General features: G+C 38.5%; 1 protein-coding gene across 1 annotated transcript in view; it reads left to right on the top strand.

The window, feature by feature from the left end:
- Positions 1 to 25,557, top strand: part of LOC139709027 (adhesion G-protein coupled receptor G6-like) — a 101,908-nt gene extending 76,351 nt beyond the window's left edge. Inside the window, exons 5-12 of the mRNA XM_071620995.1 lie at positions 4,048 to 4,222; positions 9,091 to 9,321; positions 15,755 to 15,794; positions 17,503 to 17,600; positions 21,674 to 21,798; positions 23,344 to 23,615; positions 24,238 to 24,313; positions 24,873 to 25,557. Coding sequence (XP_071477096.1) covers positions 4,048 to 4,222; positions 9,091 to 9,321; positions 15,755 to 15,794; positions 17,503 to 17,600; positions 21,674 to 21,798; positions 23,344 to 23,615; positions 24,238 to 24,313; positions 24,873 to 25,557 — 1,702 coding nt within the window. The remainder of the gene's footprint in view (positions 1 to 4,047; positions 4,223 to 9,090; positions 9,322 to 15,754; positions 15,795 to 17,502; positions 17,601 to 21,673; positions 21,799 to 23,343; positions 23,616 to 24,237; positions 24,314 to 24,872) is intronic.
- The last annotated feature ends 2,275 nt before the right edge of the window (positions 25,558 to 27,832 follow it).

Here is a 27,832-nt window from a genome sequence, read left to right as displayed (position 1 = left end):
GTTGATTTTGTTTAGGACAAACAGTCACATATAATGAAAATCACAGGCTTTAGTGATCTCTGTAAAAGCTGATAGCAAATAACTTTTTTATTGTCATACCATACCAAATCTTTTGCATTTGGGACCATTCTCATTAGGGTCGTGTGGAAATTCGTGACAAAAGTTCGACATCTGTCATCGCTCTACATCTCTTCACATCATTAATAGATGCTCGGTGGCGCCTCGCTCATTAAGTGGCGAGTGCTGGCGCCACAAAACACTGCCTGTGCACTAAAACAATATATTTATGCCTGCATTTAGGGAGTTACGTTATTTATTGTTGTTGTTGTTGCTGGGTTTTTTTTTTCAATTGGATATGCTGTCCTTTGGTTTAGAGGTCAATTAAAGGCCTCGAAACTTTGTTAATTAAAATGAGCGGTTTAAACACTCTTACCTTCACAATGTCGATGTCTAGAGCTCATTTTCCCCCTTTCTATTCCAAGACTAGGATATATTTCAAAGACAAGTACACTGTAAGGCAGCATGTTTATTGTCTTGTTTGGTTGGTGGTGGTTTTACGCAGGTTAATTTCCCCAGAATTTCTACGGTTGGAACAAATACTTGGTAATTGCTAGTTTGAACATTGTCACCATAAAATGGTTCTGACATTGATATTGTGTAGGTCAATTACGAAACAACCAGACCAAAGAGAAAGTTATAGTACCAGATTTGTATTGCTTTTACGATTTCAATGAGTGTATGAGCAAAGCATAATGATAGTTTTATCTATTTAAAAAAAAACACGAAAATTCAGTAGTAAGTAGGGCTTAAGAGATTCTGGGTTCGAAGCGCGTACGTCGTTGAATACAGTAATATATCCACTTTTCCCCTCTCGACCAATGTAGAATTAGAAGAAAGAATTGAGTATCGAAGTGTGACGTTATAGCTATTCATTGCTATGGAAATTGGTTCTTTGCAACTTTACGCGTAGCTCGAATACCTGTAAGCACAACGGATGCTAACCATGCTCGTATACCTGTGTCCAACCCACTGTCCTATGAAGCCTTGTGCAAAGATGTCTTGCTTGGAACCGGAACAAGGTTCTTTAACAAAAGATTCTATGTGACATTGTCACTTCAGTATGTAGCTGTCAGTGTAACGAGGATGATTATGGCAATCCCTCCGGGAAGAAATTTTGCATGCTGAAGTGGCTATACCTAGAATTGATAAGGTCATTATCATTTTTTTTTTTGTAATTAGCATAATCATCATCATATTTAATGAGAAATTATATGAAAGTTTTACTGAGAGCAACGTTACGCTGGAGCACTGCGTATCGATATCAGTGGGTCATTTCATCTTTTTCAAACACGTCTGCCCTAAAAGGAAAAAAAAATCATAGTAGTATTGTAGTAATTTTCATGCCTTCTGACAAAGCAGTTGAATATTAAAAGTGCAACCTTTCCCACCAATATCCGTGACATTTGAGCCTTACTTCTTCTTTAAATTTCATAGGCAAACGGCCAGTTTGCTGTTCGTCATATACCTCCACGCGGCTTGGAGCAGTAGATGGTTTGTTGTATTGCGACTTGAAATAGATTGATCAGTTTAATCAGGGTCGTTGTTACATAAATATTGGCTTGCAGACCTCGTGACTTCGTTCGGTCGCTGTTAGAGGTTCTGGGTTGTGAAATGGATATCATGTGGAAAGGAACGGGCAAAAGTCTCGCTAATTGGCTAGATCAACAATCGGCAATAGGAACAAAGCGAGTGTCAAGGTTACGCAAACATGATTTCTTACAGCTCTTTGAATTCTCACCGCGATATAAAGCAGTGCAAACAGAAAATTGCTTCATTCGTACCATGGGAAAGACAGAAAGGACGAAGATAACAAATTCCTTTAAAGTTGGTTATTTCGTTGGCTCATCTTGCCAGGGACGACACGAGAAGCGAACTTACGATTCTGTATGCGACATCACGCAGCACAATGGTTATTGTTGTGCTGGAAGAGTTTAGTTTAATTCTTCATTGGTGTGACGTAAAGCAATCCGGATGGAGCCCCTGGAGACTCCATTAACACGAGTACTCGGAGGGAACGACACTCAAGCTCAAGGTAGCACAATCGAGAGTTGCAAAAAAACCTTGCACTCTTCAATGTTTGGAGTGTTGACGAAGCAAATTACCTCACTGTCACGTCTGCTGCTCAACCAAGAAATTGCAGTTTACGGAGTAGTGGCATTTTGTTTCCTTTGTTGCTGCTGCTGTTGTTATTTAAGGTCTTGAAACCGCTCGATGCCTGGTCTTAGAAAAAAGTTTTTGAAGATGCAAACTTGAATCCCCAAGGGGAGTATTCTCTTTACGTTCTACATCGATTACCGTTCTACCGGTACAAAGTACAGCATTCCTGAAGAGTATTGTGAAAGCGTTACATGGCCATTGTATTTTGTGTTTAAGTCCTATTCTAATGTATGAAAGCTTCATTAAACTGTATCAAATCTTTTGAAAGCCCTGCTATAGTAAACATGAGCTTCAAAGATTCAGGTAAAATATTGCAGATAGAAATCAATTTATAACAATTAGAAGCCAGTACATGAGAAGAAGAATGTGAGTTAGAAAATTCAGGGCGGGAATTGATTATACGTCATGATCTCGAAACCACGACCACGAAGAGTAAGCCGTCGGAACTGTAGCCAAATTCAAACTGGAGATGCAGAGAGGCCAACGAGAGGACGAAAGCTGAATTTCAGTGGTCTATATAGTTCCTATTCTTCTTCTCCGCTATTCGATTTTATTTTCGAGGCCTTTCGTGGTTTGTCGCTTTTTTTACCAGTTTTTTGCCTGTTGTGTGTTGGAAATTTTATTCAGGTTGGCAGAGTAATCCTTGTCAAGTTTGTCAACTGCAACTCTGAATAAGATCTGGCAGCTGGCTAGGTAGGTTACCGATAAAATTGGGGATTATAAAGCTTATTGAGAGAGCAGGAAAGACTTGACATTATCAATTTTCACATCAGGCACAGAATCTTTCGATTTCAGGCGATTATGTAATAGCTATTGTGCTCTTGCTGTAGTTTACATTTTGCAATATTTTCACTTCAGCATCAGAGCTACATAAAATGGTTGAAGAAATAAATGACGTAAGATAGCTCCCACCATTGCGTGTTATTATTGCCTTTTTCTTTGCTAGATTTTCAAATATATATTATATCTATCTATATATATATATATATATATATATATATATATATGCATATTTCTTGTCAGTTTCCCTTTGCTTGCATTTGATATAGATTGAAAATGCTGCATCAGTTTCGGTGATCCCTAAAATTCACCCAACGTTGAATCTATCCTTCGGGCTTATGTCAGGTTAATGTAAGCTTCTGACCACACGAGCGTTGAGAATGCAGCAGTTTCTGGGGAGGACACCGTACCAGGGCTTTCCACAGCTCAGTCCATAAGAGCAGTGGCTTCGTAATCGGGAGGTTTCCGATTTGAATACCGATGGATGTCTAGTTTTATGCTCATTTTTCATTAATATAATGAATATACATCCTCTTGCATTGTGCTTCCATTTTTTCATCATGAAGTTGAATCCTCTTAATGTATTATATAAATTATCAGACAATTTTACCATTACCCATTTTAAAGGGACTGTACAGTTCTGGTTGAGGTGAGGATTTGGCTTTTAACGTTTTGCGAGATATTCAGAAACCACTCTGTGAGATGTCAAAGAGCATGCAATTCTAAGGGGAATCAAAAGTTTATTTCATGAAAATCGGTTTTGAAATGGCTGAGATATCCAAAAGCAAGGTGAAACAAAGAGATCCTAAAAAAAGACGTGGCCTGTCACCTTTTATTTTTATCACTTTTTTGGATATCTCAGCCATTTGAAAACCAATTTTCATCAAATAAACGTTGAATCCTTCTTAAAATTACACGTTCTTTCATATTTTATAAGAGGTTTCTCATTACCTCACTTAGGAATGTTATATACCTGAATCCTCACCTCAACCAGTACTGTACAGTCCCTTTAATCATTCATTCATTTTTTATTTATTCTTTATGCCGTAGATTGCTCAGCTTACTGAAGAAATACGGCTCGAATGTCGTGATCGACGACAAGGAGGATGACGTGACTTTTGCCACTGCCAACATCCGGTACAAAGTCCAGATGGTGGACCAGAGTTCGTCTTCAAGCGACCACGGCACCGACTTCAGTGTGCAATTCGGCGACGACTTCTCGAAGGTAAGGTACAATTTAATCCTAAAGTGTTTATAAAATACTTAATGGACCACCAGACAGATACAGCCAGAAACAGTTAAAAGTGATGCGTTAGGTGTATCCGAAGCAAAAGCTTTCTAATCTATTTTCAGCTACCCATTTACGGATGGCGGGTTTTGCGATTCTCTGACATTCTAACGCTTTATTGGTCGTAAAGGTCATGGTACCTTGTGTCCTTTTTCGCTTCACGCTTGTCCGGATCTACCAATCACCATTTTAACAAAACAATTTCATTATTACAATATCATTATCATTATTGCATAGATATAAATAAAACCTTGAAAGATCGTAACTATTGAAGGCGTTGTTCGATTCCCCCTCATACTTCCCCTGATGTGTTATGCACTGAATCTTTATTCATGTTTGGGGTAAATTTTCTTTTAAGTCCATTTCGAAGGACTCGCACTGAGGATAGAATAGATGGTAAAAGTCACGACTATAGAATAGAGGCAGAGGACTTGAATAAGGGACCTCAAGGTTTTGAGTCCGCTGTGTTACTTTCGATCAATCTTTCGAGAGATTCGATTATCATATACAATAATGATGCACAGAGTGCATGGATCGGTGAAAATTGGATGCGCCAGTTTTGGAAACTGTTTGAACCCGGGAGCGTATAGCGAGTGCGTTTTATACTGTTTCCAAAGTGAAACGAGAGCATCCAATTCTCAGTGATCCACAAAATAGGCTTGTGTATCATTCGTTTTATAAAATGGGCCGTGAATTCATGAAATTCAGTCTTTTCCCCATCTTTATTGCGTCAGGTACACCTGTATATACAATATTATAGGTTTAGCCATGCATTCGGATTTTATCTTTACTCATGGCTCAGTGTAGATCAGTAAAAGTAAATGCATGATAATTGACTTATCATAAGATTGCAGATATTCTATAGCCCATTTTATAAAACATTCCATATACTTTTCAAGTTGAAGTCAATGCATACGTGCAACCTGCATAAAACAACAATGACATTTCTTGGAACTCAAACTCAAACGGAAAGTTATCTGTTCAACTATCAGCTTCACAGGCAGTAGACAGGAAGCGGTAATTCACTGACGATTTGAACAGTCATAAAATTCCTATTCCATCTCACGTTTTTATCTGCATTCGCCACGCGTAATCATATCAAACAACTTCGTTTTATGGTTTATTGTTGCAGCAACATGCGTTCCTAATTAAGCCTTCCAACCTCCATAGATTCCCTAAACAGGGAATCCCAAAGACTAGTAAGAAAAAATGTCAGTAAAAGTTTGAAATCTCTTTGATCTTTCATTTTCCAGCTTTCACCTTTAGAACACCTTCCGGTAGCACCCTATCATCAACTTAGCGCAGATTTCTGGAATAAATATCACATCAAAGTTCTCGGATGAATGTCACGTGACAGACCAAACACAAACTATTCCCGTACAAAATGACTGCGTAATCTGTCATCCCATATAAGGAATAGTGGGCCTCCAAGGTACTTCTTATCAAAAGTGTTGAAAACGAGGTCCGCTGCAGGTCATGTTCCCGGTGCACGACACGGCTATGTTGCTGTGTGAATGAGACTGACACAGCTCTAGATATACGACGCCAATTATTGATCGTTGGATAGTTGTCGGTCGTTGATGTACGGTACTATCTATCATTCTGCTTGAGCCTATCGAAGCGAAACCTGTTATGGGGGAAAACTCGGTCTTCGGGCCGCGTGAACTCGTCGAGTACGACGTAAGAATTGGAATTTATTGAATGCCTTTAAATTTCTATTTTCTCTCCCAGACAGTCCTTGAATGATCATCTCTTACAAATTGAAATGATAACAGCTAGTAGTTGACCAACCGCTTTTTTTACAACAGTTCTTTAACGAGCGGCTGTCGCCTCACGTTTGATTCTTGGATATGTCATCGGCAAACTCGTTTAAAAGCTTAGACGCTCGATACAGGATTTTAGTTCGGTCCATCTATCTTTGTGTGTGTGTGTTTCTTATTGATGTTGCGGATTTGTTTCAAAGAGAAGCGAAAACAGTATAAACATATTATATTCCTTTAGTTGTATTTAGGTACAGCTAACAGATGTCAGGGGAAATCGTTTTGTTAATGTCATTGACCTACTTTTGTGACACTTCAGTTTTAGGCAGCTATCAACTTTGAGAGCTTTGTTTTGTTGGTCAGGATAAGTAACACGATAAAAGGTTTTATGTAGATTATGAAAACGTAAACATAAGGGACGTCATCATACGTTCAGACATTGTTTACTTGCAGATCCTTTGTTTGGAGGCTAAGTAGTGATTGATAGGTCTGCTGCCTGTTGATAAAAAAGACCATCAGCAACAGCATCATGCAGAGAATGTAGCATATACATCTACAAAGCTAAATGAAATGTTTAGTAATAAAGCTAAACACAGAGACGCCACAAACATTTAAAGGACCTTTGCAATGCAAATGCATGTTGACTTGTGTTTATTCATGATACCCACAACAACACCAATGTAATCATATAAAATATCATATAATATATGATATTTTATATGATTACATTGGTGTTGTTATTATAATGATTTTGATGAGATTATTTCTTCAGATTTCTTGCATACACCCGCAAAATTTTTCACACCAAGATTCTGCCAATGTTATCATCTGTCAATCATTGCTCAGGTACTAATGCGATAAACACTTGAGACATTGGAGTGCACCGTCCCTTAGACTGAGCATAAGTGTATAGCATGTTTCCATGTTACTGATATGACTAACAAACTGACAAAAGACACTGTAGGCCCTACAGAGAAAAACGCAAGGACGCTCAGTCTATCAAAGGAGAAGGTGTATTGATTCCAATGTCTTCTGTTAATCAAATTAGTATGTCACCAGTGATTGACGGATGATGCCCCTGACAGAATTGTTGTCTTCGAAGGTTTTTGGTGCTCGTATCCAAGTAATCTGAAGAAAAATAGTAGAACAGTCATGATGAACATTATATGCCATCTGTTTAGATAGTCTTTTGATCAAAAAAGTGGGGATCGAAATATTATCAATCAATATACAAGTCAACATGTATGCATTTTTATCGCATATTTCCTTTAATCGGATTTGCAATAGCAGCAACAACGTGGTTAAAGAATGCTACTTGTAATTGCTCCTATAGACAATTTGACGATACTATATACGATCTCCATTCTCATTCCTTCCACTCAAGTATAGCGATCCCTTAAGGCAGCTGACTGCCTTTTAATATCTTGCGTTTCAACGACGCATCCCAACCTTAAAGGACCCAACTGCAATTTGGATTAATGGCACTCTGTGTTAGTTAACTCTTGATTGCGCCATATAGCCCCGAGCAATAACCTCATTACTGAGCGCTTTAATGAGGCTGCATTTCCGATTACAGAACATGACGTCACTCGCATCATTTGTCTTGGACAAGAGGGTATTGCATTTGTTTTGTTTTTCATAATAAAAATAGGTCAATGGATTGAGGTGAGAATTACTGAAAGATTTTTGCCTGTAACACAGATCACTGTAAATGTGTGCTTCATGCCTTAAGACACAGCAAATACATGTAAAAAAAAACAACAGAGAAAGCAAGCAGGTTCTCTAACATTACGTTTAAGGTGCACAGAAATGCATTGCACAGAATGCTGCCCTCAACCCGAGTATTGTATCTGTCTCATACATCAATACACAAATACACGCACACACACACACACACACATTTATATAGATATGTGATAAAAACCTAAAATGGCAAGGTTTTTATCTCATATATATGACATTGTGTGTGTGTGTATGTGTGTAGAAAGATTAGTAAAACATTCTTGGAGGGTTGCAAGAAATCAGACAAATCGATGAAAGTATACATGAATGTGTTAAATTCTGATGAAATTTCATGTTCCGTCCACTCAGAACTGTAATCCCCCCCCCAAAAAAAAAAGGTGTGTTTTTTTTTTATTGTAGACATCGTACTCCAAGGCGTGAAGAATTGTTAAATTTTGCAACAGAATCATCTAGTAAATGGTCAAGGAATATGCAATTTGTCATAAACTAAAATCTAAAAGGTAAAGGTTTTAACCGTAAGAATTTTATGCATTCGTTTTATCTACAAAATTGCTAGGGAAAACTTCCTGTCTTAAGTAATCATCTGAGTGCATCGTAGTATAGATTTTATCAATGACGTGCATCTTCTCCTTCTTTTTTAGTAAAAAAAAGGAAAAGTTCATGTTACAGGAAAACACTTCTGACATATCATTATCCATTCCTCAGTTCTTATGATATTGGCTTCCCCACTTTACTAACCTTATAGCGGGTTTTCGTTTTCGTTCTTGTCTCTGTCGTCCGCTTCAGTCTACATACCACTCCTGCCTGATACATAACGAGTAGGGTACAGTATCTTTTGTTAGCACAGGAGGGTCCTGTGACACAGAGCACGCCTTCCGGCGAACTTTTCGGATGGGCGCCACGATACCCTTTGTTCTCGGAAGCAGCGGAACATTCTCGGCTGCACGTCATAGCTAAAAGTAGGAGCATTATGTCAAGACCAATTCAAGTCAGGCGTGCAAGGATTGGTGCGCCTGTGTCTAGGGGTGTCACAGCACTTTTATACATTCACCTGTTCAAAATTTTTATCGTGATTTCCCGAACTGCATATTATTATTATTATCATGTTATAGTCTGCCTCCGCGGTTGGTACGTCTCTATTTCATTATGTCCTCCAAAAGTTTTATGACACTATTTCTCCTCACCAATCACCAAACATAACACTAGAGAGGATGAAAATGATGAAAGGGGTGATGACATTGATTAAACCCATACCACAATCAATTACATACTTGTTTTCTGCCCCCCCCCCCCCCCTTCCAGGGCGTGACTATCTCACTCCCTCCGGAGCTGTTAACAAGGAATGTTGCTGCTCGCAAGGACGTACGAATGCGATTCACAGCACTGAAGAACAGCAAACTATTCGTTCCTCGAAAGAGTGAGAAAGAAACCGCTATCGATCCAGACGAGCAGTATATCGTATCGGCAGATGTGATAGGACACGAGGTCAAAGGACTGTCTGTACCGATAGAATACGAGGTGCCAAGTCCACTGGTAAGCATGAATCTCAATCATTCGGTGTAACTTTTGAATGGACCCTTTGTTGGAATGTACGAATGACGTTTCTAAGTATTGATATCTATCATCTTGATGTCTGCTAAGGTAATGAATGGAACTGAACTATGACTGTTGTTTTACGCATTCGCCAAGCAAACATGAATGCTTTATAGGAAGGTAACCACGAGATCAAAGGCTGTTTGTTTCCTCCGAAGGATATGGATACAAACTGCTGTGCCTATGAGAGGCAGCCGGCAGCCGGCAGCCGGCAGCCGGCAGGTGACTTGAGGCCTGGTCATATTTACTGAACTACAATAAATTCAACGGTGAACAACAGATGACATAAAAAGTATATTCACTATGAGATGACCTATACATTTACTTAATAGAGATACTAAGGGAGACAATTTTCGATGGAAAAGAATGTAAAATTGACGTTATAGATGCAAACACATCTTATAACGTAATTCTCTGAACAAAACTGAGTATGAAATTCCTACAATTGATTATTATGTTCAGTTAGAGAACGTCATTTCAAGAAAGATACCTTCCGTTTTCAGTGTCCGAAATGTTTGCCTCATTTTTGCAATGAGCGGAAAATGGAAATCAATGTGCATTCTATAGTCCTCACCACGAAGCAGAACTGGTTTATGTTCCAAGTTATTCACTGCGAGGACCCTTGCCAAAATATGCCTCATATCTGTCAAAATTTGATCCAAGAAAAATTTGACTGGCAGACAGTCCCTTTTGAAACGAGCAACAAATCATTACCCTCATAAAGGTAATGACTGGGTGTGGTGTGTCAGTTTGACTACGAGTGTGTCTTCATTTCCTGCATGTGTGCGCGTGTGTATTTGTGTTACAAGGAATTGAGGATCGGGTTGAGGATGAACATCTCAAAAATGTTGTGTTGGAGTTGTATGGCACTAATTTGCATTCAGACAAAACCATATTATTGTCCATTCGATAGATCTAGTAGAGGCCCGCATTTAACCGTATTGGAACCATTAATACGTTTTATTTTTCTCATGTTGTTTTGTAGTGTATCTGGAGTGGAAAATGTGGTCACATTTTGGTGGCTTTTATAGATCGTGCGCGTTTGTATTCTGACGTGGTTAAACGCGTGCGCATTACGGCTGCTCCCTTGTGTGAGCCTTCATGACTAATAACAGTGCCATATGCCTTCCTCCCCCATGTATAATGCAAAGATTCGTTAAAGTACTGCTTTCAAAGGCAGCAGTTCGCTAGTCACAAAGTGTGTTAACATCTAAAGTAGATTTCCAATATTCTTGTTTCGTTGCTGTTGTTGATTTAATAACCATACACTGTCAATGCCACAGAACACAAATGCGAGCAATGTACACACGATTATTACCACACCTTTCATCTTCAACGTAACTTCAGAATTTACTCAAGCTGAAGAAATGTCGTAGAATATGCAAAACTCCGTGTTATTTGAAGGAAGATGGAAGAAATGTGTCATTGTATTATAAAAATTGCATTTGGTACTGGGTACTTTTGTCATATTTCATCTAAAACGAGAGGGGTTAGTATCATTGTGTACGTTAGCACCACCGCAAGAAGTGTGTTTGATTTAAAAAAATGTAATAACCCTGCTGAAATCATCAAAACTAATGCGTGTCTAGCCATGTCAGTAGGACCTACTGTCACGTGACATGACGGTGCATCAATATTTCATGTTTGTATGCATACATGAAAACTATTCAAACCTCGGAATGGCGATATTTTAGGATTTAAAAGCTTGTAACCTCCTATGGACCATTCGAAAAAAAAAACATATTCGTGTGAACTGTTTGCTTCCAATACAGTCATGTTTTGCACGATATCACATGATGGGCGATGTAAAACGTTCGCCTTCTTTAGGGGGCCTGGGTATGAAAATGTATGTTTATGTTTGGTGTGTCAACCCGCTTTAATGTGTGTGCATTGATCTGAAATGGAACTACGAGCAAGTTGTCTCATGACAGTGTGCAAATGAATTTACAGAGGGGGAAAACATTCAATGTATTTGAATTTGCGAAAATGGGTTAGTGTAAGTGTATTCATGCAATTGCATGTTTCACATCTTCGTAGCTTTTTTTTTTTAAATCGATTTCTCCTTGTATCATATCGCTTTTTCTCTTTGCACATTTCCCCCTCGCTCTCTCTCTTTATCATTATGTCTAAACCTTCTCGGGTTTTCTTTTTTTTTTCGTTTACGTCCGAACAGGAATTCCTTTGTGTTGAGATACCTTTTGTAAATGATGACGTAAATGAGGGACTATGATGCTTAGTCGTGCACTTTATTTTTCTGCATCTAATCCTCTTATCAATTTAAAAAAAAAAGAGCGGTGCTCTCCAGCTCGAATAAAAATTTCACACCGTGTTCTTATTGTGATCAAGAAAAATTAAGCAAACACAATGGTTGCAGTTTCATAATCGTGGGGCATGAACAACAAAACAATTGAAAGTTGATCTACGAAAATTCATTAAAGGTTCCAATCTTTAATGTTGTCAGATAGGGCAGCGAAGTCATCTGCTGCCCACAAAATCATCTCGATCAAGCTTTTTCGTCGATAATCTAGGAAGTATATGCCTCTCCCTTTAATAGACATCATTGCTTAAGTATTCATCAAATCATTTGATGTGAAGAATATTTGGATTTTTCTTTTAAGAGTTTATTTTCTCTATAGCTATCTAATGAAGATATGAACGTATGGGTCAATGGGAGACTTACTGGGCGATGTTACGATCACACATCAGCCAATTTGCATACTATATGATTTTGATCACTATCATTGTGCTGAAATATTTCAAGCGCGTAGTTACTCCATAACTTTCTCAAATTAGGTATAGTTTTGCTGAAGTTCTAATAATTTTTTATTTGCTTCACTCTGTTCATCAAAGATCAAGTCATGTTTTTTTTTTTACTTTTTTCGTTTCATTTTATTTCTCCCTTGTTAGCAAATAGTTTGTTGTTGTTGTTGTTGTTCTTGTTGTTGTTGTTGTTGTTGTTGTCGTGGAGGGATGACGCATGTGTATTTGGTGTCATAGTATAAAATGAATTAATAAGAACAAACTGCATGCATAGGTTGCGTCACTATACCCTACTTGCATGCCGGGTTATCAAGACCCACCTTTGAATTACTTCTATTTGTGATTAAAATATTATTCAGCATTTAAGATACTCAGAAAAGAAAACACAAGATGTTCAGAAAATAAAATACCAGGTCATTTTTTTTTAATGAATAAAGATACAATATGGAAATTATGCACTCATCAAGACGAGAAATACCTTCTTAACTTCACCCTGCTTGGCATGCTTTCAGTGATGATTACCTGCAATCTTCAAAAGAGTACGTGAGGCGGCAAACCTGAAACAGCACCATGAGTCTAAAGCCAACAGGACGTCATTGAATTTACCCGCTTTTTTCGGTGCCAATCTGAATTGAATATGTAAAGAGGAGAGTTAAACCCTTTTTTTAACAATACAGCAAGAAAGTGACGTTGTTGTTCTTATTTGCAAAATGGTCGATGGTCGCAGTTGGAATTCCATTTCTTCGCATAACTTTGTTTTGAAATACAAACACATGTCCAGAATCTCCCTACCAGATAATATCCAGGTCGCCTGCATATAGGGGTTGCGGGCAAAGATACAAGTAAAATGTCGCCGTACGCTCTCTCTCCAGAGACTCAAGAGTCAATTTCATTTTCACGTCTGTTGTTTTTGATCACGATCTTCTCAACATCTTCTACAATTCTCGCAGGAGATTTCCCAGAATATACAGCAAATACTATACGACTCGTACCACCTAAATCAAGTAACCAACTTTGTTGGCGGGAGCAAATTGTGTTTGATCTGTTCTACTTTGTATGGATTACCCGCATTAATTGTGATTGCGTACTGTTCCGGTGGAAAAAAGAAATAACAATGTAGGAGAAGGAACAAAAAGGAATGGTTAAATTGGTATAGTGAACGCTTCTGACAAATTTGGGGAAACGTACAAGTTTTATACTTGATTGAAAAGGCAGCACAAATATGTGTTGGAAGCAGTCATACCGTTCGCGTTACATTAATTTGCCATTGAAAACGGCATCGATTTCAGGAGATGATCAAGTACATTGATAAAGATGCCAACATTTCTGTCGGGATACATAGAAGATTGCAACACTTCATCACGTATACACACTAATGGTTAAGACATTTAATACGATTATTTTCACAGCAGAGAAACCGAGAGGCAGAAAGACAGACAGACAGACAGATGAACACACACACACACACATACACACACATGTGTATGTGTATATATACAGGTATACATGTATATATATGAATATATATATATATATATATACAGTATGTACAAATACATACATGTATGCATATATTATATATATATATATATATATATATATATATATATACAATAATTATAATACAAAATGAATATACTTATGTATTTCATCCCTACTGATTAAAGAAACGGGAAAATAAGGATCAGCGATGAACATTGTCTGAGATTGTCCGACAGTTGTCATCAAATAACTATTGGCAGGATGTTGATTGCAGTACACTGGGTAGATGAGGAGCGTGTTAATATACATCCACAATGCAGTGCGTTCACAGCACTAGCTCATCAACTCACACAATCGGCAATTCCCATGTCATATCAACAACAACAAGCATGTATGATGGACTGTGCGAAGACGCTTCATTGCACTCTTGTATACAGTCAGATCCATGATATCTAATTTGTCTGATGGTATTAACAGCAGTCATGTTATGACTCTCGATTCATAACTCTCACATTCTTTCGATGACATCGGATTCATCATAAATGCCAGCCGAGCTCTGTCAGTTTCACTTAACTACAAGTTCATTGAAAGTCTCCCGAGTGTCTGTATATTCTATTCATTACACGACAATATCCGATATTCGTCCTAAAGGTTTTGCAATTAAAAACCACTTTTAAGTTTAATGATGTACAACCATGCCTCGTGGCATTCCAGAGTACTTGAATTTTTTTACGACTTCTCTGAGTGTAAACCGAAGGAAAGAGAATTTATTGTATCCATGATCCACAATGACGTCATAGCTTCCATTAAGCATCCTCCAAAAGCCCCTGGATTTACGCGATTACCCGATGGAATCAAGCGAGGCGTATCCTATCGCATTTATTGCAGAAATATTATTCTATTAACTCACGGAATAGCGGGAACGCAATCAGGAGGTCCGGAAAAATAATAATATACAGAAACAGGGTACTTTGTACGGTCAAGGAAAGTGAATTTAAGGCAGCATCGTGGTTGATGCTTGCATATTTTACCAATCCATTCGACTGTTTTATGATGAATTAGAATATGGATGTGTTTTTCTTATTTATGTGATGTATGTAATGGCTTGATGTGTTAAGTTTTTTTTTTTTCCGTTAAATGTTCGGAAGTGACAAACCTATTTGTCGGAAAAAGTAATATCGTTTTTATAGCTTGCACTTTCAACATGTTCGAGAATTAAAATGAATGATTTATTTTATAAGATTACTCACTTGTTTGTTTGTGTGTGTGTGTGTGTGTGTGCGTGCATGTGCTTTGATGCATGGATGACTTACGTCGTGTGTTTACTATGTGTCCATGAAACTTATTCAAAAGAGCAGCGATTATGTGCTTTGCTGTGAATGAGGTGTAACGCAAAGGTACCAGCTAGCGCTGCGTGTGGTATAGTGGATGTAAGGCATTAGGCTTTCGAACAGAATATCCTGGATTCAAATCCATCACAATGCGTACATCCATAGATAAGATATTGCACTTACGATGACCCCTTTCACTCAGGACTTGGTGTAGGATAGAAATAGGTACCTATAGCACTGCACGCCTGTGGTGATGATGGCGGCAGAATCTTCCGGATCAGCAGTGCTGAAGGCTAAGAGGGTGCCCTGGATAGCAACACTTCCAAGTCTAAACTTCATGAATTATGGTCATCTAACGAGCCTGGATAATACCCTGGAAAATGACACTCTTAGTCCAAACTCATGAATAACGGTCATCTCGTTTAACGAGCCATGACGTAAAAAAGAAAAAAATGTGTGGACTAAAAAACCAGGGAACTAGAGCAAAGGCAAAAGAAAGGGAAAAATGCCTCTCTTTATGTCTCTTTCTTTTCTTTACAGAGGCCTATGATAGCAGCAAAAATCTCGAAAAACTACTTTATGGCGTATAAAGCCTTTATGAGAGATAATATCATTATGTTGTAACTATGGCAGCGAGTATTGAGAAATGGTATTGTAGTGCTTGTGGATAATCATTTTCAAGCAGTCATTATTCCAGGTAACCAAACCGTGGTCGATAACGCGCTGTATCTAATCGATGCATTTGATCTGCAGCTACACTTTGCAACTAGTCTGACTTGTGTTTCATTTCTTGCTTACAGGATGACAAGAATTATACCTGCGTGTACTGGAATGAAACCGGTGAGTACATTTCGTACGTTCGCAGATTTCGAATTTGGCTTATCTAGAAAATAACCGCCAATACACAAGGACAGCTCACGCATAAAATTCGAAGTTTTGAACTCAAAGGGGATGGTTTTATATAGATGCTGAGTGATTTTATAACCTTTTTTTGTAACCAAACAAGTACAAAAGACGTCGCCTCTTCTAACCTGCATTGATTTGATGGTTATCACTGCGATCACCAATATAATTTTGCGTAAAATCAAGTTAAGCTCAGAAAGTCCAGTTCTCTTTCATTTTATGTCCGATATTGATAGATCTTTCATTATTGCACTTTCGATTCTCATAAATCAGTCGTTTTTGTTTTCTGTTTCAGTTCCGGTTTGTTTTATTTGTCCACTTGTACAAATGACAAAAAAAGTATTACATTTACGCCAATTTAGCTATGATGTGGAAGACGAAATTGGTGATAATATCTAGATTTACTCAAAATATGCTTGTTTGCTTTTTTACTTATTTTTTTTTAATGGTATCATCCAAATAAAAGTAGAACGTTCGGTGTTTAGACAGCAAACTCTGACTCTCAGACAAGAGCAAACCATAAAAGAACATAACAGAACATAACAGCACAGTTGACTCATGAGGCGCCCATGACTGCTGGAGTCGTAAAGATTGACGATATAGCCACGCCGAATAAAGAAAACGCCGGGAGGATCTCGGACTCTGCATGAATGAAAATTGAGTGCAAGCATCTCAAATTTCTGGCGAGGAAGATAATGATGGCATACAGACAACATGTAATGTGTTGAGGCCTGTTGTCTAATCCTTTTCCTACATGTTTTTCTTCTGACTTACTGTTAAGATAAAAATTTAAAGAGCAAACATTGCACGCTTCCTTGTTTGTATAGGGTTTTTAAAAAGTATATCAAGGGTATATAGTGCTTTCAGTTTTATCTTCAGTTTTTCGAGTTGACGCCATGACTTGAGTAAACACAATATTTTTTTTTCGTTCTTCTTGAGCGTAAGAGAAGAGAAAGGTTGTTTTAATCTCCGTATTTGCGCCCCCCCCCCACACAGTCTAAAAGAAACATTGCCCCATCTTGCACCCCTTTACAACCTGACATCCAACACTATTGATATATTATATCATTCTACTTCCACGATACGGCATGAATGGAATGGACGCTACGGCTAACGTGGATGTGTAATGTGTGTGTGTGTGTGTGTGTGTGTGTGTGTGTGTGTGTGTATGTGTGTGTGTGTAGGGTAGGGGGCTCCTTTGTCGTGTATATTAAAATCCTGTGACAAGCAAGAAACGGACAATTTGAGTTGTTGTTCTGCGTTCTTTATTTAGTTTCATTGACAGCAGGAATACAGAATGAATAACCTTGAATAAACTTCATTTTGTAAAGTCAAGGAATGCTTCAGCAGAGATCGATTAAGATTGATTTAAATGGTTGTTAATTTCTGTTGCTTTCTCGATGATTGCACTGTACCCGTTTTGAGAAGTTCGCTTTGTTGCGGCACTCTCTCTCTCTCTCTTTGTTGTCTTATACATTTCGTTTGAATGTCACAACAATCAAAGTAAATGAGATGTGGTCTCTCCCTTCTGTATGTCCATTAAACCTTGAAGAAAAAAAATACACATAAACAAAAAACATCAAATCTTCAGAATGTCAATATGAAATTATGCGGATGAGAATTCCTTCTTTTTTAATTTCTCCAGAAAAGCGGTGGGATCGTGATGGTCTTTCGGTGATTTCGTCTGACTCCAATAAGACCAAGTGCTCCTCAGATCACCTAACCTATTTTGCTGTCATCTTGGTAAGATAGCATCTTGATTCATCGCATTTTTTCACTTTTCATTGACGATTAACCCAGGTATTAGAGGTTTTTATTTATCTTTGGTCATGCCTTAAGATAATGGTCCGGTGTTGCTTGCACGCAACATTGTTTAGCGCAATTTTTAAGTATGCAAAATGCATAATACCTCGTTTCTATTGCAGCGAAAAGTGTGCGTGCGTATAAAATAGCATTCGGGTTACGTAAATGACAGCGTAATGAAAATAGAACATTGAATTATAAACTGACGTGCGAAAGGGTTCAGGAAAGAGAACTGTCTTGAATGATTCAATGGTTATCAGATGTCAATTAAAAGTGTAAAAATACCGTCACTATACTATATAAAAAATGTCGCAGTCGTCATATATTTCATTTGGAGAATAAGATGGCATGAATGAATAGATTATGTTCGGTATGATTCTACCAGTTTTTGTGGAGTCAAAAGTCCTATCTCCCTTTTGGAAAAAAAAAACACATTTCAAGGGATTCGTTCTCGACAGTTCTGAAATGGTAATCAATGTTTCATGTCCGTATATGAGATGAAGAGAGCGAAAAGTTGGACCGGAAAATGGTATTGTATGTAGTTGAGCCTGCTGTACACTTCCCTATATACAGACGAAGCAGATATACATTACGGGTAAATCAACGTATCAAGCAGACTATCTTCAGCAAACCTCAACCTCCCTCTCTTTCTCTTCCTCTCTGTGTGTGTCTATCTGTCTTTCTGTCTGTCTATCTGTCTGTCTGTTTGTCTGTTTGTCTGTCTGTCTGTCTGTCTGTCTCCCTTCTTTTTGACTCTACAACGACGGTGAATTACGTGCCATGATCAACTCGATTATATAGAAGCGATTACGCGAGCCCCGGTCTGAAAATGAAGCGCAAAATCAATTCGTTCTGCTGCTTCTACTGTACGCCTCATTCCCATCCACGACTCACTCGCCTAATCAATTCTTATACCGAGACCGTCGATTCGTCAGGGTGAACATATCGCCGGAGGAAACGGCGGCTCGTCCATCTCTGCCACTCGAGATAAGCCCGGCTCATTGGGGGGAACTAGCTTGTCATGGGCGGATTTGCAAACTCGTGAGTTGCATTAGTCGTGACACAATAACATTTTCTTTTCTGCTGTTCCTACAAGTCTTATCATGTCACTCTTTGAGATCATATCTATTGCGTTTTTGTCTGTCGCCCTTCTCCGTTTGTCTTTTTCGTGTCGTCTTTACACTCTCCTGTCTTCCTTCCTTTTTTTAATGTCTTCAGCTTGTCATTCTACCTTTTGTTATCTATCTGTCTTTGCCAAGCCACCCTTCGTCTTATAATTCCCTCTTCTTTTTCTCCTCCCCATAATCTTCTCTTCCTTTATTACAGACAGGAACATTTTGACCCGGGCTTTTAGGTTTCATGACAACGGATACCTGTAAAGGTTAAGCTCCACGGAGAAATGTGAGAGCTCGGGTCCGCTGTAAATATCACGCCCGTAGTGACTAGAGTCCGCAGTAAATATCGAGCCAGTAAGATGTTTGGTCTCATTTATCATGACATCCAACTTCCCACGGGTTCAGGGTGTATCACGTAATTTCAGGAAACGCATTACAGTTATTTGTACATCCACTCCTCTCGGAGCGAGGGTGATAATAAGTATTCCCTCGGATATTGCTTCGACACAGATAAGTTGCCCGAGTCGACAAGACCCCCTTCATACGGCCTTGAAAGAGGCCCAAGACAGAAAGACAGAGAGAAAAAGAAAATCCAAAGTGAAATGATGAAAAGGCTCGGCCCGTATAGGTTCTCCACTTGCGATGCAATTACACGCCTCTTTTTCCGCACATACAGAATGACGTGTCAAACAAGGGGAACCTGCGTTTCCCGACGCATCTTAACGATATATGCTTCATGATTATTCATGTGTGTTTATAGAGAAAGGAGCGATTGCAGTGAAAACAATTTTGAAATGCGGGGTCATGACAAGCACCGAGATGGTGCCAGTAAATAAGAGCAATAAAAAAAAAAATAATGGAAAATGCCCATCCGTCGCTTGCCATATCCGTTTTCGTAGATCTCATGATGACCGCCGTATTCTCGCTGCATATTTTCTCCCCGACGTTCTGCCAATGCACCTGCCATTGGGATAAGAAGTTTTCAAAGACGTTTTGATAGTTAGAGGTGCGTCACGATTTCGGTTTCTCTTGTTTATCGCTCCGCGTGAAACCATCGAGATTCCTGAACTAAATATCTTAACGCTGCTGCTGCTGAAAATAGCTACATGAATGAATGATAGCGCGCTTCAGATCTGCGACCCTATCGCTAAGATCACGACGTTGATTAGGCAAAAGATGGTGGTCTGCACAACCGCGAGACAGCTGTTTTCATTGTTCAACCCGGGACGCTACGTCGTCTTAGCGTTCGCGTCGCAGATCTAAAGCTCGCTAATATGAAGAGGAGAGGTATTACACAAACAACAACAACAACAACAACAACAACAACAACAATAATAATAATAATAATAATAATAATAATAATAATAATAATAATAATAAGAAGAAGAAGAAGAAGAAGAAGAAGAAGAAGAAGAAGAAGAAGAAGAAGAAGAAGAAGATTCGAGAAGCCAGAGGGCTCTCTGGCTGAATAATTCATGTCTTCACATTTTTTTTACAAAGACACGTCCCGTCTTACACGTGAGATTTTCATTTAATAGATGAATACATTAAAACTCAAAGCGAGAACCACTTGATTGGCAAGTTTTCCATTGTGATTACGCATTAACACAGTCAGGCTGTTGACAACGCACGAATTCTCATTTCATGTACTGCTCACATTGTGCCTGTAAGTACACCGACTATTTTACCTGAAAAAGTAATCATACTGGTTTTTGAAGAGGATTGTTCTTTCTACATTCGTTTATGCTGTGGGATTTCTTAGACCAAGACATGCATCTTGCTTTGAATTTCTGGCGACTCTGAGGTGAGGAAGTGGGGGGGGGGGGTGGGGTGGCAGCTGTGAAAGAAATAAAATTAATGTCGTCGTTATATTTCACATGTTCGAGTCTGCACTTGTTTGCTCCGAACATACAGTGCACCTGTTCATCCCATGTTACTCAAACATCCGTACAGTGCCGCCGCCACTTACAACTTTTAAGAGCTATCTTAAAGGGGCAAGTTCACCTTCATGTACATGTGTATTAGAGTGAATGCAGTAATATTAGTAGAAAACGTCAGTGACGTTTGAGAAAAATCGGACAATCTGTTCAAAAGTCATGAATTGTTGAAGTTTCTGCGCAGTCACTGGATGAGAAGACTACTACAGTGCATGATGTCACACGCGTAAAACGATATAACGAAAATATAAAGAGAATTTCACATAATTTCTTTTTTTATAAAGTATACATTCCCTTGACTTGTCACTGACGTAAGTATGTTAAGGGTGGTATTATTCCACCTGCTTTCTGAAAGAGGCAAGTCCAGTGTTCCTTTGTTATGCGAGAAAAATGAAAATATGTAAAATTTTCTTTGTATTTTCTTTATATTGTTCTACGCATGTGACATCACAAGCTGTAGTAATCTTCTCATCTAGCGATGGCGACACTAAAGTTTCAAAAATTCATAACTTTTGAATGGATTGTCCTATTCTCCTCAAACTCTCACCGATGTGTTCTATTAACATTGCTGCAATCTCTCAATTCACATGCATATGAACGTGAACTTCTATTTTATGACTTGTTCCTTTAATTGATTTCCCTGCAAGTTGTCTCTGTAAATGAATTCACTGGGGAAAAAAACAGGAAGAGGAAACACATCTACACATCGCCTTTACTCTGTTCTGCACCGTGCTAGGGACCATTAACATTTACATGTTTATGTACTATTATAAAACTTCACAGTATCCATTAGTCATAACAAGAAGGTACCTCCTAGCTAGAAGATACCAGTATGCTATTAAAAGAGATGACCACAAGAAAACCGTAGAACAGAAACAAACGCAGGTGAATAGAACGCCAGGAGCATAATAGATTGCCTGTTTGCAAACACTCTTGATTTCTGTTAACGTGTCATTACCAGGATACCGGATACTCCAATCCTATTCCCGAAAAGCACCATCTGCCACTCAAGATCATCTCTCACCTCGGGACAGCCTGCTCCATCATCGGGCTCTCGGCTACCATTCTCACCTACTCCGTGTTCAAGTAAGTGGAATCCGCATCTTTCTTCCTTGAATAGCCCTTGCGGAGGAATGGGGGGGGGGTGGTAGGGGATACCGGGAAAATTTGTCACTTTCGGTTTCATAGCCTTTGATGAAACGTCGCCTTCTGTTATCTCAAATTCACTTGTTTTAAGCAAATAATTTTTGAGGGTTATTGTTTACTTTCGCAAATTGTCCTCAAACACTGCAGGCACGTGTATTATGGTACGTGTTTGTTAATGTGTCTGTATGTGTGTACTTCGTCTGTGTCTTACTTTACTTTCTTTTCCTTGTTTTGTCAGTTTTGTAACTACATTTTTTTTTATGAGGGGACTGCAGACTACAAGCTCTGTTTTTTTTAGCAGTCCCCTTCATTGCCAACCACTTCCCCCCTGTATTTGTCTTGATAAAATTGTATTTTGTGCTATGGTTCATTGTTTGTTTTTCATTGCATTGTTGTATCATTAATATATGTGCATTCAAATGTTGTGATTATTATAGTAATACAATACATTTATAAGGCGCTTAATACGGATGTTTCTAAGCGCACTATATATGTACAATGTGTATATATATATATATATATATATATATATATATATATATATGTATATATATATACATATATATATATACACACACACAATATGATCATATGTGTTGGAAATTAAATAAACGAAACGAAGTAGTGGAGTGTCTGTCTTTTCAAAGTCATCTGGTAGCAAGATCTTGTCGCACATTTTTCCTTCATGTTGCTTTGATTTGTATATCATCATTAAAATAATGATGATAATACTTTAATGCAAGACATCGTCCGTATCAAAACATCACAAAAAAATTCACCGCAAAACATCAGGATGCTGATTCTTTTTTTTTCCATAGGGAACAATATGCAAGGTAATGAAACAGCATGAAACAGTAGAGTCAACAAGTTTACATTATTAGCTCATCCTTCAGCGAAAGTAATTCAGTGGAGACCTGTGAAACATGTACATTGAAGACGTTATTGAAAGGCCAATTGCCAATGGACTTAACTGAGGACGCTCTAGCAGATGAAATCAATGGCATCCCGCCAGTTTTTGCAGCAAGCATTTGGTAACGGTTTGTTTGATGTTAAAGGGAGAGAAAACAAAACGGGAGAGATATTAAAGTTGGTGGAGGAGGAGTAGAAGGAGGAGAAAAGACAGCAAGGGCAGATGTATCGTTCGAAAAGATATTTGGAATGATGTAAATTACTGGTAAGATATGTATGTGTATGTATATGATACTATATACATGTATGTATGATATTGTAATAAATGATAATATGGGGGGGGGGGGGGTACTGAGTGTATGTATGCATGTATATGTCTTGTTCGTGTGTATGTGCGGAGGCCCTATGTATAGGCTCCTATGTCTATCCGAGTATGTATATGTACGTATGAAAGGATGTATGTTCGTGTGTGTTTGGTCGTCAGCACATGAGCGCTTGCAGTATAGGAAACTTATACCGGGAAGTAGGCCGACATCTGGGTTGATTATCCTTTCCACTCACACGTACTCTGTCCAGAATCCTACGCCGCACTGCCTCGGGCAAGATCCTTCTCAATCTCAGCTTCTCGCTCCTCGGGCTCAACGTCGCCTTCGTCGTGGACACCTTACCCCCCGTGAACCAGAATCACACGGCGTGTAAGGCGGTCGCTATGTTGCTCCATTACCTGGTGCTCAGCACGTTCCTTTGGATGGGCATGGAGGCGGTGAACATGTATCGAACATTGGTGCAGGTGTTTCACAAAAACACCGCTACCCACTTTGTGCTAAAGGGCGCCATCATTGCCTGGGGTAAGAGAACAATGATATTTTGGCTGCTTTGCTCTTGCTACTTATGTGTATCATTTCAGAACAAGCGCTTTCGACGTTTGCTATGTTTCTTCTTTTTATTGTAACTCTATAGTTGGCATGGGCCAAATACATTTTGTCTTTTACAAGACAGGTTTGGTAATGCATAAAAATGTATCAATATCTCCTCCCCAACAAACAAACGACCTATTCAAGCCACCTGTAAACAATTAAGTATACTGATCTCTTTCTATGTCAAACTACAGCGTGATTCTCTATAAATCTTGCTTGATAAGCTTGACAAGAACCTATATGCATGTAAGCCTGGAAGAAATTCCAGTGAAAATACTGATGAGTTTTTGTTTCAAAGCAATGACGAGGGTTCAAAGATGTGCCCCAACCGATGACAATTACATATGAAATATCATTGGCCTTTATACATTATACATAATTTGTATGATAAAGCAAATTGTGTCTTTAAAGGTATACATTTTCTCTATCATATCAAAAATTGCTTATAACACTTTGAAAGATATCAGTGACGATGACATACAGCCTGTATGACAAAACGTAAATAAATTTTTGTGTTTTGTTTTTTTTCTATTTCAACCCTTTTTTTCGGCAGGCCTGCCAGCTTTACCAGTGATCATTATTGGCGGTTTGGATATCAACATGTACAGGAATCTCCCGACCCACGACATGTAAGAAGAAAATCATACTTGAAATAGAAAAATGAGTACATGTAGTATGATAACAGTCACAGGAGGGGTATTAGAAGTGACCGTATATAATATCACGAGTTGTTGTAGTAGCAGTAGAAATAGAAGTAAGTGTGTTAGTCTTAATAGTGTTAGTCACTGATAGCAACAGTGGAAGTAGCAATTCTATTAGTCGATGTAGTACCAATATCAGAAGTAGGAGTAGGCTCTTAATAGTATAATATAGGTATTTTAATTAGCAGTATTACATTTTACAACACAAGGTATTACAACAAAAGGTGGTAGTGCAAGTAGAAATATGACATCTGTAGCAAAGGTAGAAGTAGGAGCAGTGGTAGTATTGTTTGTAAATAGTAGTAGTAGTTACTGCAGTAGAAATCGTAGTAGCAAGTGATATTAGGAGTAGTAATAGGAAGAAATGTAATGGTGGACTCAGAAGTAGTAGAAATAGTAAATACACGTACTAACAAAAGCATTTGTGGCACCGCAATAGGTTTTTCATCATTGTATCATTACTTGTATATCTTTATTAATTTTACAGATGTATGTTATCGAGAACCAACCCCTATGTTTACTACGCGGGCTACTTGGGTCCGTGCTGTCTGCTTCTCCTCGCCAACTTCGTCGTCTTTTCGATGGTCCTCCGCACTGTGTGCAGTACCAAGAAGGACCTGCACGGTACATCGAAGGGCGTGCGCAGAACGCACATCGGCTGCGCGCTCAGCGTCACATTCCTGCTAGGAATCACGTGGGTCCTGGGCTTCTTCGCCGTTGAGGGCACCACGTTGGTCTTCACCTATCTCGTCTGCATCATCAACCCGATGCAGGGTTTCTTCATCTTTCTGTTTCGCTGCGCCCTCTACCCAGAGGCGCTACGGTCGTGGACCATCTGCTGCAAGAACCACACCACCAACATTGAGAAGCAGCGGCGCAGCTCCTCCCAGGCGGCGGGACAGAAGAACACGGTCACGAACGCGAGCAAAGAGCGCAGGGACGCGGAACGACTCATTACCGGTGATACGAGATCGACGTCGAGCTCGAAGAGGAACTCTACGGAGAGTGTCACCAGGAAGACGTCTGATGGTACTTCAATTCATTTCCTCAAGGAAGGACATGTTCCGAACAGCAACAACTGCAACAACAACAACAAACGACGATCTGTGACGGACGTTCGCCTTCTCAACGTCAGGATCAAGGGATCAACACAAGAAATGCGGACTTGCTAAGACCATCTCGAGTGCACTATAGACATGAAGGGGAACCTCTGAAAAGAATAGAAAACTTTGCGGACTCAATTTTACATGCGCTTTTGACCTTAGCGTTGTCATCTCGCAAAGGCGAAATGCTTTCACGTGTAGCTCGTCAAACCCACAGCAAGAAAACTAAAAATGTCTACATCCAGTGATAAGAGGCCCATGATGCCAAAGTTTATAGCGTACTAAAGTCTCTATTTCCATTTATAACATAATTATGTACAAATGTCTTAACATGGCCCTTTGATCAGAACTTTTAAAAGGAGAATTTAAAAAGGACAATTTGTACAAGAACATTATCTTTTCGTACGAAATAGTTCTTGATTTAGAATTGTTCCAATAATCCAGAGGGTTTTGTTTAGTGTACATGTGATCGTGAACTTTGGTGACATGAAACTAATTCTGCCATATGTTGTCAAAGAGGAACAAAAAAAAAATGGAAACAAGTCATGAGACTATTTCATTACATTGTCCATATGCCATTACTTGTTAGAAATCTGACACGAAAATACTGTCTAGTTAACTGATAATATGCCTTGATACAGTCAACATTCCATTGTGACGATTACAGTGTAGATAACCACAGATGAATGCATATGAATACATCTAAAACAATAAAAAACCAAAAATATGTAGAAAGAAAGAAAAGGAGACTTTCCCGTATTCCCTCATAACATAAACCCTTTTGCCGTGAGAGTATAAGACGCACAGCTAAACACATGTTCTCCTTTTACTAGTGATAACCAAGTTTATACTTTCACGAAACATAAACCCTTGTGAAGTCGACAACGCTTGTTCATGAGATGTACTTTTGCCGTCTATCATACAGATCGTTCTTCTCTTTATCATTACAATTATAGGCCTATATCTTTTTCATTTTTGGGGGGCTGTAATATATATTTATATTTAGTATGATATTTTCACAAGTGGCGATATAATAAAAACTATTGGTGATGTTATTTTTTCTTAATATTTGCAACAAGTTCATCACTTCATGCATTTGGATGACTATCGCTAAAAATGTGTAACGAATTTAAATGAACTCTACATATCATTAAACTTTATAAAAACTGTAAATATGCCATTATTAAGCTCTTGCACTTTTACAGAGGAATACAAATTGTACTAAGAGTCCTTATATTGTCTTTGCGCGACATCGGGAAAACTTGGATGAAACAAGCAGCTGACACCTAGGATGACGTAATATTTGTTTCAAAGATAAAATTGTGGATAGACATGTCAGGTAACCTTGCCAGGATGCAACATTCGGCGGTCATGGATTTCATTAAGCAAACATATGCAAAAACAAAAACAAAAACAAACAAAAACAAAAAACTACACAAAGCAAAACAAAGCACACAAACTAAACATAACATAAAAAGACACCACCAACAACAACCACGAATTTTCTTAGCATAATTCTCTCTACTTCAAATTACTGCGGTGTTCAACGCAGCCTGCAAAGGAAAAGATCAAGTAACTAATTCTCTCATGAGAAGATTTTACTATATAAGCATAGATTAAATGGGCTGTAGAATTATGTTCGTTTGCTCAGAGGGTCTGACGCTCGCCCGCCTGTGAGTTGTGAGTACGCGATCCATTATCATACATTGTGGTACAATGGTTCGCTGGTTTGATGGTAAACAACGGCGTGGTAATACTGCCCACTGTCTGAGAAGCTATGGGCGGCTAACAGCGCCTTCTATCAAAAAACAAAAACAAAAACAAAAACAAAAACAAAACAAAATCATGGAGGCCAAAGATAATGCCCAATTATGATGAAAGAAAAGGTTTGAATTTCATTATCGGCAAATTTGAAGCTAATATAGTTTTTTTTTTTCGTTTGTATAGCTGGACGTATTTCTTGTTTCTTCTTGTCCTTTAATATCATTCATTGACCACTGTGTTACTTGGTATCAGTTCTGGGAGGAGTGTGCAGATGCACTTTATTTGAGAAATACGAAATAAAAAACAAACAAACAATCCAGATTTCAAACTACGTGAGTGCTAAGACCAGCACTGAATCTTTACTGTTATGTTGCATGCGTAAATCCACAACGGCACTCAATTATTATTGTATGAATGGATGTTATAACTGTATATAATGTAAAAACGGTGAATATTTATAAGACATGTCAGCTATACTACAGTGTATACGACAACTGAATCCTCGCCTTACCCATGCATTGCGAAGTAGCTCACCAGAGCTGCTTTTATTTTTATTGTTTTTTGCTTTATTTGACATTTC

This window comes from Diadema antillarum, unplaced genomic scaffold, assembly GCF_040938485.1.
Source record: "Diadema antillarum isolate AM-2024a unplaced genomic scaffold, OU_Dant_1.0 seq00001400_RagTag, whole genome shotgun sequence".
Classification (NCBI taxonomy): domain Eukaryota; kingdom Metazoa; phylum Echinodermata; class Echinoidea; order Diadematoida; family Diadematidae; genus Diadema; species Diadema antillarum.
This window is presented reverse-complemented; position numbering and strand designations above follow the sequence as displayed.